Source organism: Labeo rohita, chromosome 1 (assembly GCF_022985175.1).
Source record: "Labeo rohita strain BAU-BD-2019 chromosome 1, IGBB_LRoh.1.0, whole genome shotgun sequence".
Classification (NCBI taxonomy): domain Eukaryota; kingdom Metazoa; phylum Chordata; class Actinopteri; order Cypriniformes; family Cyprinidae; genus Labeo; species Labeo rohita.
The window spans coordinates 20,973,439-20,990,001 of record NC_066869.1 but is presented as its reverse complement, the minus strand read 5'-3'; the positions used below and the strand labels follow the sequence as shown (position 1 = coordinate 20,990,001).

Sequence of the window (16,563 nt, the reverse complement as noted above, 5' to 3'; positions counted from 1 at the left end):
TTCTCCTTCAATTTCAAAATCACCCTACATCGCTGCAGAAGTACCGACCTAGTGTTTACAAAGTGAATGTGAAAAGAAGGTCAAACGCCCTTTACAAAAAAAGGTAAAACTGCAATGTAGGTCGATTTTGAAGTTGAAGGAGAAAATGAGATGGGAGTTTTTCAATATACCTTAACTGTAGTGACCCGGATTACACAGAGTACGCATGCACATCGTGGAGCTAGACAAGATGAGCATTTAAGGTTAAAAAGTATATAATTTGTATTTTTTTTTAGAAAATAACCGATTCTTATTCCTTGGCTGGGATTTAGAGCCCTTTAAAGCTGCATTTAAACTGCATTTTGGAAGTTCAAACTCGCGAGCACCATAGAAGTCCACTATATGGAGAACAATCCTGAAATCTTTTCTCAAGAAACAATTTCTTTACAACTGAGGAAAGAATGACATGAACATCTTTGATGACAAGGAGGTGAGTAAATTATTTGTAAATTGTTGTTCTTCTCCTTTAATGACAGAACTTTCATTTTTGTGTCTCTTTAAATTGTATTGTTTTGTACTGTTATACTGCATTTTTAATCAAATTAATGCAGCCTTGTTGAGCATAAGAAAGATGACTTCTTACAAAAAAAGAAATCTTATTAACCCACCACCAACCCCAAACTTCTGAAAAGTAGTGTATGCTGTATTTTTGTTCTGCATTGTTTTGCATCCAGCTAAGCCATACAAAATGTACAAATGCTTTTCACGCCAATAAAACACACTAAACTGAAACAACCATGAACATGAAAAGCCTACCATAGAGCAGATTAAATCTGACTGAAGACATACCACAGAGATGTTACAGTTGCTGGTTTGTTAACTCTCTTGCTCAACTGCCTTGTCTAAATGAGGTTAACCCGCAGAGCTGTCGAAAACAAACCTAGCATTTCTTCTTTTGTGAACGCCCTGCTTGCTCCACAAAGCAACTTCTGTTGGAGAGCCCTAGAGTGAATCAAGCATTTGAGCAGTCAAGAACATTTCTCATTATTTCTTCAATCAAAGCCACTTCTTCCTCATTGCAAGGGGTTGGTCAAGAAAGAAGGCGGAATGCTTGTTACTTACTGTTGTTTGTGTGAAAGCTCCTGCTCCTTGTTAACCAGATCCTGCTTAAGGCTGGCCAGCATCTCCACAGACACGTCCACTTGCCGCGAAAGCTCGGTGGCCTTGTCCTCCAGATCTTGCTTCTCCTGGCTGAGCCTCTCACTCTCCAGCTTTGCCTTTTCCAGCTCCAAGCTTTTCCTCTCCAGCTCCGCCTGCAGACGCCCGACACGTGCTGCGATCTTCTGCTCCACCTCTTCTGACAATTTCTCGAGCCTCTCGTCTAACTCGAGCCTTTCAAATGCTCGAGCTTTCAACCGAGCCAGGCCCTCCTCGTAAGCCGCCTCCACCGCACTAGCGGCCACGTTTGCGGCCACCGCCACGGCGTTGTTCCCTGTGGAGGACAAGGCGTCGCCAGAGCTCATGGCTGTCTTCACCAGGATCTCGCCCAGAGGAAACTCCACATTGGGCAAGTAGCAAGCAGTAGACGAAGGCGCAAGTCCGAGCTCTTCTCCAGGGCAGGGCAGTTCGCGGTACGGAAAACGCGATTCGGCAGCAAGGGCTCCGTCGGCCACTAGGGGGAGCAGCGCAGCGGCATCGCATACGCTGTTGGACTTGGACAGCACATACAGGGTCTCGTAGGTGTGGTTGTACTCCAGATGGGCGCGTAGAGACGACAGACTTCGAAAACGCTTGTGTTCCCCACAGCGAGGACAACGGTACGGCAGGTCCAAAGAGGCCATTCCACGCTCCCGTGGATGCCAGGATGGAGCAATCTGCTCACGCCACCAAGCGCTGCCAAGAGCAGGCAGGGACAGCGGCTGGGCACCACAGAGGACCACTCATCTCAGATGTTCTGGGTTTGCTACAGGCTGAGCAAGGAACTGGGGATCATCACACATGCTTCTTCTGAGTCACAGGTTCTTGATTTAGCTCTTCAATAAGGTCCTGACTGCTGTTAGGCCTATTTCTGGCACTTAATCGGTTTTCCTCACAGACCAAACCTTTTGTCCTAGTCAAAGAGAGAAAAGACACACAAAATGAACAAATTTTAATGCATTTTTAATGCATAGAGTACAGGGTATCTGCACTTATATTTTATTTTAAAGTGGACATCGGATGCAAAATTCACTTTTACATGGTGCATATAAGTGCGTTGACACAACCACCCTACAATGATATATATTTCTTCACTTCTTTTTTTTAATCCCCAAAAACTTAAATTATCAAGCCATTTTGGTTTTCTGAGAAGCATGACATCATACTGTTCAGGCCTCACCCACGCCTGGCTGTTTCTCGCCATTTTCTCTGTGCTCGAGCAGCTGAAGCAAAAACAATGTCTTGAAAGGAACGCAGATGTTTTGTAAATGGATGTAAAAATAAACAGAGTCTTTTATTTTCTCCCGACATCAGAGCCACTGGATTAGTTTTATCTTTGATGGTAACACGCCACCGAATACACAAAAAAATAGAAGAGAGGGGCGGGGTGAGCAGTAGCTCATTATCATTTAAAGAGTCATGCACCGAAACAGATCGCTGTGAACACAGCTGTTTTTGACAAGGCACGACCACTGGGGAATTTTAACCAAAGTATTTTGCAGACATTTCATGAAGACCCTAAAGAATCATACCAACTTGTGGAAAATGGGCATTCGATGTCCCCTTTAAGACCTGCTCATTACTTCTATCGGCTTCTATTCAAAGACACCAAAGGGCAAATTGAAATAACGTTGGGTCCATTATCATTTGGCTATAATTTTCAGTTTAAATACACTGGTCTGTTTTACTTATTGGAACAATACAGATGACATTAAAAAGTCACATTTATTGACCGATAATAATATGACTACCAGTATTGTGCATCCCAATTTCACTTTGATTCTGCAAGGTACTGGAATCTTCTGTCGCAAAAATATCACATTTCCTGTATGTGTGAGCATGTGGCCAATAAAGCTTTCTGATTCTGATATTTAGCAAACTCACTGAGCACAAGATGTGTAAAATTGCTTTACTTGCAACCCGAGGAACATAAACGCTGATATCAGCTCACTGGAGGCATACATTTATATTTGTGCATTGCAATAAATATAAATCTCTGTTCCTGAAATCTACACTAACTGAAACTCGTTCCTTTTATCAGTTCTAACAACGTTACTCTTTTTTTGGAATCTTTTTTTTTTCCCACAAGGCCGCACTTATAGTAAAATGAACAGTGCATGGAAGTGTACAACAAACACAGGACAATTTAAATCATGAGTTGAGAAGTAAAAGATTTTTAGTCAACTAATCTCTCTGAGTGGCTTCAGCCTCTAAGGAACACATGGAGCTGATTTAGCTGAATATGCATTTCTATGCACTAATGGAAATTAACATATTATGTCCAGGCCTCTATCAAGTAAGTATATCTTTCAATATGCCACACTACAAAGTGATTACTCAATGTAATGTTTGGCAATAGTTCAGAGAACAGTCTCTTAGAAGCTTAACGACGCTGCAAAGAAGGCTTCAATTGTCTGAAATTATTGGTAGTAGGTCACATGGCATGATAGTTCATCTAACTACTCACAATAAGACACTTCATCAACGTAAGACAAGTCTAAATGTGTAATTAATCCCCATTAGTGTTCAGTAGTCTTCTAAATGGTTCCATTTCCCACCCTTTTCATTCCCACAGTATTGGGAACACTGCAGATAAGGAGGAGCATGAAACTGAAATGGTAAGTATTTATCCTGAACACATGATCCTAGAATGAATTTCAGATGAGGCTCCAGTGAAAGAGCCAGTCATATTCATTCAACTGGGGATTAGACAAGCACAATTCTCCAAAATTAATCCAAGATACCGAATCAAATAATCTGCCATAGTAGGTCATGCGCAGTGCATGTACAAGCAATATTATAGAGTAGAATAGCAACCGCTAAATTGTCCAGCAGTCTTGGCTCCGGAAGTTTATTTCCTGTTTGTGTTCTGAATTTCAGAATTTCAGCATTAATTATTTTTGCGCCTTGAACAAAATCAATAAACTGACAAATGAACTCACAAAATACATTTGATTCCCAGTATTTAAGAATAATAATTCAAACTATAATTGTGCTCTTATAGAGGAATAAATGAGCAGTCATTCACAATTTAAGGACACAAACCTTGTGAAAATTAAATATACTAAAAAGTGTTTAAAATGTGTTTAAAATCCATTTATTTCATGCTAAGTATACTACAAATACATTTACACATTATGCATTACGCTGCAATTGTACTTTTAATATACTAAACTGGTAAATTTAAAGTATCCTAAATTGGGACAACTAATTTTGTACTTATTGCACTTTAATTGTGCGGCAGTAGTGCTGAAGTCCAACTAAAGATATACTTTAGTATATTTGATTGTGCTAAAGTGGAACTATTGGAAGTATACTTTAGGTACACTTTAAATATTTTGCATTTAAAGACCGATATTATTTAAAGATCACAAAATCCTCATTAATGGTGATATTAAAACATATTTTAGTCTTAATATTAAGAAATGAGCATTGTGCACAAGTAGTACTCCAAATAAAGTTTAATTACAAATTTTATATCAGTAAGTCTCAAGCGATATTTCAGTAAATTGTTAATACACTTTTTTACTAGCGAAATCACCAATGTTGCAACACAAAACGATTAAAAAAAATCATGCAAATATATCATATCTAAATATACGCTACCATTCAAATGTTTGAAACAATTAAGCTTTAAATAAAATAAATACTTTTTTCAACAAGGATGCATTAAATAATATTAAATGATAAGAAGTCACAGTAAAGACTTTTACACTGTTACAAAAATATGAAGCAGCACAAGAACTTTCAACATTGATAATAATGCGAAAAGTTTCTTAAGCAGCAAATCAGTCAATTAGAATAGTTTCTGAAAACTCATGTGACACTGAAGACTGGCAGAATAATGTTAAACTGTAACAATATTTTACAATAATACTATTTTCCTGTATGTGTATTCAAATAAATACCTTGATAAACATAGACTTCTTTCAAAAGAATAAAAAAAATGTACTAACCTCAAACTGTTGTTATATATATATATATATATATATATATATATATATATATATATATATATATATATATAACAAACGGTAGTTTCTAATTTATATTAACATAGATTGTATACTCATCAAGGTTAATTACAAAATATTCCAGTAAATAAAAGCTCAGATGTTAAGGGAGAATATAACACGATCAGAAGTTCCAAATCAAAATGTTAATTTTATTATAAATTTACACTAGACAAATGATTTTAAATCACAAGACTGCCACTTGTCTGATTTGATTGTGTTAGACGTGACAGCTAGTCAGCCTGATTAAACCAGGTATGACCAGTTAACCACCTTAGGCTGGATTGCATTGTTACTATTTACTGTATGTGACCAGTGCAAGATGTTGTCTGAGGTAATAAATGGAGTGTGATTTCAGAAACAGTGACATTGACTTGGATTGGCTGGACGATATATTATTGCAGAAAAAAAGAAAGAAGGAAAACAAATCTGACAACATGCTTAAACAATCATGTCAAAACCTAGACCACATCTGCTGTCCTTGGCTCATCAAATCACAATGGGTTTCCACAGTGGCGTTTCTCTCCCACAGGGTACAAAACATGGGCTCTTTCCCTGAGGCTGCTTGCTGATTTAAAAGCATCATCATTATATCATCTATTGTGACACACATTTTAAAAAGCGGAAATACATGAGAATCTGTGCAATCAGATTCATTATGTGGATGTCCTCATATGTCATTCTGTCAGGAGTGCACATCATTACAGGCACTTTGGTATCATTCTTGGTTTTGTCCCTATTGTGCCACAAATGATCTCTGTCTGGATTTGTCTCACTCTATAACCTCCTTCCTCAGCTGAGGAGACAGAGAAAACCTTTTCATTACTAATGGGGCTTGAAGACTCTCTCGTCTCAGATCTGTAATGGGATAACAAAAGACTTTTGATTAAGGCCTTCTTAGCAAGCATTAGCAGTAAAAACATAACTAAAACCATTAAAGGGTTCTCTTAACAGCAGCCATTTAAGCCTAGGAAACGCCAGGTGCTATCAGAGGTTACGAAAGAGCGGCCACTTTGATGCTACATTACGATCAACATTGCTGCAATCAGCTCTGACCTTGATGACAGAGAGCCGTTTGAGTCTTGCAGACAAACTGCTGCTTCCAAGATGGAGGTTCATTGTTGCCACGGATACAAGCTTAGAATGCGAGGCACAGTAATAAATGGATACAAACAAGCCAGCCAGTAATGATGAATCATCAGAGAGAGGTAACAAGGAGAAGAGGATGGGGTGCATAAGTCAAAGAATGCAGGAAGAATGTTGGAATGGACTGAGAAGAGAGTGATTGGTTTTCGTAGAGATGGGCCGATGCGGGGAACTCCAAAAGAAGACGCTATTATCAATTAAAGAAAAAAAATACAGATTATGACATATATACTTGTTATAGGGATATATTGGTTATTGGCTGAAATTAAGAATTTTTTTTTTTCCTCAACAAAAAAATGAAAATTCTGTAATTTACTCACCCTCATGTCGTTACAAACCTGTATGAGTTTCTTTCTTCTTTTAAACACAAAAGAAGATATTTTCAAGAATGTTGGTAAACAAACAGTTGACGGTAGCCATTGATTTACACAGTATTTTTTCCATATTATTAAAGTCAATGGCTACCAGCAAATGTTAAGTTGCCAACATTCTTCAAAATATCTTCTTTTGTGTTCAACAGTGGAACTTATACAGGTCTGGAACAACTTGAGGATGAGCAAATTATGACAGAATTTTCATTTTTGGGTGAATGATCACAAATACTAATAACTTAAGACTGTTAAATGTAATCTTCAACAAATCTTAATGTTTTTTTTTACACTGCACATTCACTCGCAGCATTTAAAATCAATAATTTTGACAATTTTTTAGTGTTTACTTTTTATTTTAATTAAATATAGTATAGATTAAAAAGTATAGATTTTAATATCATTTGTTTAGGGGTTAACATTTAAAAAAATATATATTACAAAATGATTAAAAATGTTAATTTTTTTAATTCACATTGTAGTTTGACATTTTGATTATAACATATGAAACACAACAAATGAAAAGCCACAGCCATTCCAAATCTCACTGGACCTCCTGCTCCTGTTAAATTCTAAAAAGAAAGACTGATTGTGAAACAAGAGGTATTACATGACAAATTCAACAGGATTTGTGGAAACAAGAAAAATTAAAGGGTTGAAAGGGCCCCTGCACCCAGGCTCACTACCACTCAGTGGCTTTAGGAAAACAACGAACGGTGAGCATTATAAATTTAAAGTGGTAAATATAGAAGGAATATGTCAAAGTCATTTATATGTGCCAAACTTCCTGCTGCCAGCAGGTGGTGCTATGACTGTAACTGGATGTTGGTCTTTAGATGTCTTCAGGCCAGGACTCTACCAAACATGTGAAGTTTGGTGCAGGTTGGACATTGCATGTTTAAGTTAGTGTAAAACATAGTGGCGCTATGATTGTAACAGTATATTGGCCTTTAGATGTGTTCAGGCCAAGATTCTAATCAGGGCAGATCGGACATTGTACAACACCTTCTATTCCCATGGCAATGCATCAAACTTTGTCAGGCCGCCACGGACACACCCTTTAACGAACACTCAAGATCTTCACAATTGAACACTGCAAAGGCCTTTAGAGTAGACTGACCAAAAACAATGTTGATGTCATTAAATCTCCATGAGGAATTCGTTAGGGCATAAAACATGCCACTTCCTGTTGCCAGCAGGTGGCGCTATGGCTAACTGAATATGGTCATGGGCACGTGTTCAGGACAGGACTCTTAATAAACACGTGACGTTTGGTGTAGATGGGACATTGTATGTCTGAATTATCATCGAAGTTTGTCAGGCCACCACGGACATGGCCTTCAGTGAAAACTCAAGATCTTCGCAATTTAACATCACAAGGGACTTTAGATTACACTGAATAAATCTGGTGTTGATCTATTTAAATCTCTAGGAGGAGTTTGTTTCAATACAATGCCTGAAAATGGCAAAAACGACACAAAACTAATAACAGACTTCCTGTTGGGTTTCGCACTTCATACCAAGGCACTTTTTTTCATAGGTATTGGTGTTTTACATGTGTCTACCAAATTTCATACATGTATGTGAAACAGCTCGAGGGGCACTTCGTTAAAATTTTATAGGTGGCGCTATCAAGCTATTTTGCCACACCCACTTCTGAAATCATATCAGATATAAATTTCCACCACTTCTGGTGTGTGTGCAAAGTTTCATGGGTTTGAGCATGTTTAGGCCCTCAAAAACGCAATTCATTTTGGAGAAGAAGAAGAATCTGAGCAATTCCAATAGGGTCCTTGCACCATCGGTGTTCAGGGCCTAACTATAAAAAGGAGCACCAGGGACATTGTCAAATTGTGTGTCAAAACCACACAAATAGCAATGCCTTATTTTTAGTGATCTGATTGTCTATGATTTTATTACGTCAAGTTAGCTGTCAACATGGATGGAAAAAAAATCTTATTGATTGTTCCTGGTTAGAACATGGTGTTAGCATTTTACTGAAAGATTCATACATATGCAAATCACATGTGCCCACGTCATCACGCATTATTATATCAGGTCATGGTGAGCAATGTTCTCTGTATTTCTTGCCACATCAGTGCATTACATAATTTTTATGATGACATTTGAATTCTATTCATGGAATAGAAAGAGGCTTTGTACAAGCTGAATGCTGTCATTTCATCTATTTAGTCAGTGCAATAACATTTAGTTATATACATTTTATGTCTAGGAAAATGAACAGAACAGTCATTTTTATTCTAGGCATGCATATGATTAGGCTAAGAATAAGATTTTGACTGATCCCTGTTACCTAAATACATAACACCATGCATTTCACTTTCATTTATAAAGCGAGATCTTAAGCCAGTGAGTGACCTGTCTCAAAATGCTACATCGATTCCTAAACATCTTTGGAGCAAATGGTTTCTCATCAGTGAGTAAAGCCGGATGTGCTAGTATGATCACACAATGTCCCTCTGATGTAAAAGTTGTAGCCAAAATAGCTCTTACTGTCCATTGTGTTGGATCACAAATCTAGTTCCAGCAAAAAAGGTGACAACCAGAAAATAACTATACTTAGTTACTCATACTGTTATGTTTTTTTTTTTTTTATTCATTTAAGAACTAAAAGGATAGTTCACCCAAAAATGAAAATTCTGTCTTTGATTACTCAACTTCATGTCGTTCCAAACCCAAAAGATCTTAAGATATTAAGATATTTCTGATAAAACCTATCTTGTGAAGACAGCAACACATCTACCACATTCAAGGCCCAGAAAGGTAGTAAGGACATCGTTAAAATAGTCCATCTGACAACAGTGGTTTAAACTTAATTTTTTGAAGCTACGAGAAAAAAAATTTGTGCACAAAGGAAACAAAAATAATGACTTTATTCAACAATTTCTTCTCTTCCATGTCAGTCTCTGCCACGTGTTCACGAGAGGACCATGACGCATGCATGTGCATTCCTCTGTAAAGATATAGTGCATCTGCCACATGCGCGTGACATGGAAAAGAAAAAATTGTTGAAGAAGTCATTATTTTGTTTTCTTTGCACACAAAATGTATTCTCGTAGCTTCATAAAATTACAGTTAAACCGCTGATGTCACATGGTCTATTTTATCAATGTCCTTATGATGTCCTTACTACCTTTCTGGGCCTTGAACATAGTAGTTGTATTGCCGTTTATGCAGGGTCAGAAAGCTCTCGGATTTCATCAAAATTATCTTAATTTGTGTTGATGAACGAAGGTCTTACAGGTTTGAGGGGTTTGAGTAATTAATGACAGAATTTTCACTTTTCATTACAGCACTACTTCCTCATCCAAACTTCGAGTTTAAATAAGAAATTTGAAAAAAGAAAACTACTGTCGGCGTCTATAGCCTTATGGGCAGCATGCCGGCATAAAGCGTCATTGCACTACGTGTGTCCCAAATTCGAATCCCAGCTCGAGGACCTTTCCCGACCCTTCTCTCTCTCTCTCAAACTTCGCTTCCTGTCTCCTCTACACTGTCCTATCAAAATAAAGGCAAAAACTGCAAAAATTAAAACTATTCATTAAGCATTTTCATGGGATCTGAATGGGAAATTTTAAAGTAAGCTTAGTATGCAAATTTAGTCCACAAGTTATGTGTACCTGAATACCCAATTTACATAATACATATTTCATACTGTATATTCATGGTCTTACTGTGCGCAATTCATTCATCATCAACACATTATTCCAAAGGAAAAAAAATGACTGGTCATATTCTTTTTAACAAAATCTAACAACCAGCTCAGCCTCTGGAAAGATTTTCTCGACGCTGAGTTGTCTTATTGTTCTGGTCAATCTCAAATGATAAAATCAAGCTCTGCCTTATGGTTTTGTCTCAATAATGTTTTGTTACACCCAGAAACACATTACAAAAGAAAAATTGCAAAATTTCTTGATCGCTTTTTAAATTTCCTAATTAATTTTCCAAAGCGATTACTTCTTTGTATTGCTATTACACTTTTTTAAACTTGGTTTAACCACATTAGCAGTCTTTGTGTCAAGGCCCACAACAAATTTTGGTTATACGGACATTTGCGGAAACCTCAATATAATTCTTGTCCAAGCTTCCTGGAACAAAAAAAAAAAAAAAAAAACTTCTCAGCACATTTGACCTCCACTGGACCACTTGAGATAAATTAAGTAAAATGGGTTGTGAACGCTATTTCAAGCAAAGGCAAGAAGGTAAAAGTCACTGTAGGAAAATAACATGAAGGAGCACAACCAGAGGAGCCAGCTGGCATAGTAGCAGAATCACAAGGACATTGTTAACGCTTGTACGAAGCATGCGAAAAAATCTCGTAGCTGCCTCAGCAAAACTGAAGACAGTGAAGGCCAAGGCTGCTCAGGATGGTTGATTCCAAAAGTTGAAGCTCCACTGGCGAAAGACTCGTCTGGCTCCTATTGATCCATGGGATTTCAGTGAGCCAATTATCCCTCATTACCCACAGCTCATCACATGCCACTAGTCTGGGAAGACATCCCAATAAAACACTAAAGGCCCTCTCACACTTCCCTTTCTGTACCGCTAGCTGATGCAGGCCAATCGATTTCACAATTATGTTATTTTCCATACAGGTTAGCAAACATTCACATCCACTGAGTGCACTGTTTGCTGTGGTTCGTTGCTAGAAGGCATACTGAAATAACATTATTGTTGTGTTAACAGATGCAATTAACAAACATAACTACTGCATTATCTCACCTCTGTGTGCTTTCCAATTTAATATTTGGGTTTAATCAACATCAATAGCCTGTGGTCACTCCTCTGTGCACTTTAAATACCCTTCAAATCAAATTCTTCAAATCACAGCCAACAGGGAAGTTTTTGGAAATACACTACTAATATCCATTTTGAATTATCTGATCATATGTGGTCTGCCCTAATACAGTGTAATCAGGGACCAAAATGTTTTGTGATCTGATCAGTGAAATGCTTGTGACCATATTTCATTTGTAGTGTAAACAACCTGAACAATCGCCTACTTACCTGTCAAACAATCACTGCAGTATAATAATGGTTTTAAACTTTGAATAGGGCCTACTGATACATGTGCCATTTTGTCATTTTTAAAAAAGGATTCCACCAAAACTGCCAAATCAGTAATTGTAATGTATGGCCAAAGATTTAACTGTATGAAATATTAAAATTTATACTATTTTATGGGACTTAAAGAGATAGTAACCCAAAAATAAAAATTACCCCATGATCTACTCACCCTTAAACCATCAAGGGTGTATATGACTTCTTTCTTTCAGATGAATACAATCGGAATTATATATTTTTTAAAAAATGCCCTGGCTCCTCCAAGCTTTATAATGCCAGTGAATGGCTGTTGAGATTTTGAAGCAAAATAAAGTGCATCCATCCATCATAAAAAGTGCCCCACATGCTCTGGGGGGGTTAATAAAGGCGTTCTGAAGAGAAGCTATGCATTTGTGTAATAAAAATTTACTTACACTATGCCTACGTCCTATGTCATCCGCTTGAACGCCGCTCTCTTGTGAAGGCATGTAAGTTTGAGATTACAGTTTTAAATATGGATATTAAACAAACACATTGATTCACTTCAGAAGGCCTTTATTAACCACCCAGAGCCATGTGGAGCTCTTTTTATGATGGATGGATGGACTTTTTTGGGCTTCAAAATCTCGACCCCAACATTTTTTAATATAACGCCGATCATACTCATCTTAAGGAAGAAAGTCATATACTCCAAGGATGGCCTGTGGGTGAGTAAATAATAGGATAATTTTAATTTTTAGGTGAACTATATGTGTGTGTGTACATATATATATATATATATATATACATACATACATAAAGCAACTTGTTACACATTTCCCTGACAGAACTCATGAAATCTGAGAAAACAGGACTCCACATAGGAGGTAAACAAACCAGTCCCAAGCATGCTGGAGATCAATAGCAGATCAGACACAGGGGACCACCAATGTCTGAAGCAGTAAATAAGATTATCTCTCATTGTCATTTGTCATTATGTCTTATTATAATCATGTAGTGCCAAAAAAAAAGAGGTAGCATTGACAGGCTTGCACTTCTATACAATAATAAGGGAAATTACATCTACACTGGCTCTTCTTCTTTACAGTACATTTAAACTGGTCAAAATAAGTGCAATGAATTGCTCTGACCAATATTTTAATAATATTCACAACTTTCTACTTGGTTACTGGATCTTTAATATTTGGGTCTACCAATTAAGACCATCACTTCCTTAAAGTCTAATAAAAAAAAAAGTTACTACCACGCATTCCCACATGAGAACTGCAAATCTTTTTAGCAGTTAGAAACAGTCCAAAATAAAAGGCAGATATATATTTGTGAATATCTAGATTGACAAACAATTTTGCATTAATATCATTATTATAGATTGCAAATTATGCAAAATACTAATAAAATAATAAAAAAAATCAAATCACACCTGGATATTGGTTATTGGATATTTATAAAAATGATCTGCATCATTTGTGAAAACAACTAGCCTGTATCAGTCAATCTGTAGTCATCATTTTAGACAAACTTAAAAATGTAAAGCATCAATTAAAATGTTTTCCAATTTTAGTGATCTGATTTTTTTTTCTTAGTGTACTTATGACAATCTCTAACCGTAACTATTCATAACTCAGTGTATGTAGGGAAAATGGCTTTAATCCATGCCAGTTACCCAAACAAAAGTGTAAAACAGCAATCATCGTGATTACAAAATAGACTGAACTGCAAACAGTGTTGTTGAACTGATTAAATCCTACTTTAACTGTCCACACAGTCTTGAATCATCCAGACAAGAAAAAGGCCGGCGACATCATGTCCATGTTTACGTAGGCAGCTAAAAATGCTGTCTAGTTAGGCAGCTCACTAGGGTTTGAGACACAATCCATCATTTCAGAGGGGATCTCTTCCTAAATAATCAGGATTGCGCTCCGTGTCACTGACAGCTAATGGGCAAACATGTCATGTAAGATAAGGGTGGAGGCACTAAATAATCAGAAATGGAGCTCATGCTCTCACTCTCTTGGGTCCGTGGATGTGAGAAATGATACCGCATGCGGCTGTAACGCTTTTCATACTAACCATGGAGATGCTACATTTTATGACAAATAATAATAATGCCAAACGCAATTCAAGCATATCGGTCATGGGCATATATTTGGAGGTATGTTACCTCGCTGCAAAATCGTGCCCGACGGCGCAACCACGGTTCAACAGATTTTCACCATTTTCTCCAATAACGTAGGCGAGTCGCGGTACAAATCCGTCTCCTCGAGCCCCTTACATGACCGCCGCTTGCTAATATCAGCAAATCCGATGACTAGAAACACGCACTTTCCATTGTCACCGTACAAAACATGTTACATGTGTCAGAAAGTGTGCCTCTCACCTCGCAGATCTGTGCCCATTTTCCGCCCGTGCCCAGCAGCCGCTCCAGCAGGATGACGTCACGAGCGCCACTCTCTGCAGCAGAAGACGAGCGCGAACACGCGTCGCGTAGCGCAGGGAAATAAAAAAAGGGGCGTGTGTGACGCTCGCCGCAACGAGCAGAATACATGCCCTACTTGTCCTGCCTGGAGTCGGGGGTTTTAAGTAAGGTGACTGTGATTCAGCTTTTTTAGCAGTGAATTTAAGATAAAAAGCTTTTTTTTTGCGGACTGGTTTTACATCAAGGTGATGATGAAGGTACGCCACACAGTGCAGGCTACATTTTATGCGTTCGTTACATTCAGTCCTCATAGATCAGAGGATTTAAAACTTTCTGATGCTAAAGAATTACTAAAATGTACAGGCAGTTGTATAGTTTATTGTATAACGACCTATTTAGCCTATACTGTGTGAAGAAAATATTAAATGTGATATGAAGACAAATTTAAATATAGCTTTTTCTATTGATTTTGCACTAAATATTAAAACTTTATCTGAAAAATATGATCTCATTTAAACATTTTCTAATGTACATTGTATTAAAGAGATTTACATGAGTTTACCCAAAAATGAAAGTTCTGTCATTAATTATTCACCCTCATGTCCAAACGTGTAAGACCTTTGTTCATCCTCGGAGCACAAATTAAGATATTTTAGACAGCAACTGACACATTCAAGGCCCAGAAAGGTAGTAAGGACATCGTTAAAATAGTCCATGTGACATCAGTGGTTCAACCGTAATGTTATAAAGCTACAAGAATATTTTTGTGCGCAAAGAAAACAAAAATAATAACTTTATTTAACAATTTCTTCTCCGCCGTGCGTTCAGGAGGGGGTAAACTGGGTAAAAGTAAAACACTTTTTTTTTTTTTTTTTTTCGTAGGACTACACCACTGTCCGGGACAGGCTTGAAGAACCACTGCACTAGAGCAATGCCATATGTATAAGCAAAAATATAAACTTTTTAATTCAAATGAAATTTATTGGATAGCAGTTTTACAAAAAGTAACTCAAGGGTTCGATTCAAGGAAAAAATATGGAACACATAAAATGTGCTGCCTACCTCAGATGTACAGTGAGTCGCTCTGGACAAACCCTTTTGCATTTTTTGTGTAGTCAGGAAGACAATGAATTAACAGCTTTCTCCTTAACCTGGGCGGCATTTTTAACTAGTGAATTCTAAAGGAAACTGGAGCTCTAATGTAAAGCAATTACTCATTGACATTGTTCAGATCCTGTAGGCTTAAAAATTGTTTGTGCATTTTGATAGAACTGTGTCTAATCTGTGGTGGAAATACTAATTTTACAAATGACCTGTTGTCCAGAGGTTTGCTGTTTGACAGTGTTAAACAGCTGATCAAATGTGCAACAAACGCAGTGCAGAGATTGAGACGCAACCTTTCAGTCTGAAACCTGAAACAAGTAGTTAGAGGACATCGTTAAAGTAAGACATTAACGCCACCTTGTGGTTGTACTGTAAACACGCACAAGAAACCGCAGTGAAAGTCTACCTACAGTACAGGAATTGGGACAAAATAATGTGAACACAACCATAATATGGGTTAATATAATTTGTGTAGGCTACAGTGAAATATTGTCTTTGTCTATATCCTCTAGGTTCTATATCAGTTTAGTATAAGTTGTGTTCAGCAGTGTTTAGTATAAACCGTAGGTGAAATGTGTGTTGTTGAGACTTCCAAAAAGGACTAATCATGGGAGCTGTTTAGCAGGCACGTCTGTATCTTAACAGCCTAACTGTTTGGTGTTTTAAGAACAGCTTTAATGTTTATGACTGCGTGCACAAAGCATGGTGAGACTTCATTAGCAAAGAGGAATCCTGGACGAAAACCTACAGTGAATGATAAGGACTGTCAAATACTATAAGATTGTGTTCAGACATCACAGAACTTCTACAGCAAAGTGACAGCAAACCTCAGCATTCACAGAAAACTTCCCAAAGCCAACATCTACGAAAAAGCAGCAATTATTAAAACTTTAATCACAGACACCAATGCTAAAATGGTGCTAAAATCAATCTATCTATCTACACTGAAAATACTACATCAACCAAAGCCACTGTATGTCATACCAGACATGACTTGCAGCATCAGGAGTTTCATCAGACCTTCATCTGTTCCCTTACAGATAACAATGTTCTATCTTGTTATCTGCAAAGGAGTATTACATGGCCGTGTGCATTCTGGTGTCCTCGAATAGCCTTTAATGAGACCAGTAATTCCTAAACACCTGCTGCAGATGAAACGCTGTCATCTTCAGCGCAGCTCAATTAAAGGAAGTGTTTTCTCCCAAACCCTTCTATACACACGCACACACACACACACATTCTCTCTACAGTCTTTTTAATTCAGACATTTCAAAAA

At 37.4% G+C, this 16,563-nt stretch overlaps 1 protein-coding gene across 1 annotated transcript in view; it reads right to left on the bottom strand.

The window, feature by feature from the left end:
• Positions 1 to 14,266, bottom strand: part of fbxo41 (F-box protein 41) — a 59,860-nt gene extending 45,594 nt beyond the window's left edge. The window contains exons 1-2 of the mRNA XM_051116367.1: positions 14,145 to 14,266; positions 1,102 to 2,089 (exon numbers count right to left, since the gene is read on the bottom strand). Coding sequence (XP_050972324.1) covers positions 1,102 to 1,820 — 719 coding nt within the window. The 5' untranslated portion in view covers positions 1,821 to 2,089; positions 14,145 to 14,266. The remainder of the gene's footprint in view (positions 1 to 1,101; positions 2,090 to 14,144) is intronic.
• Positions 14,267 to 16,563: the final 2,297 nt, after the last annotated feature.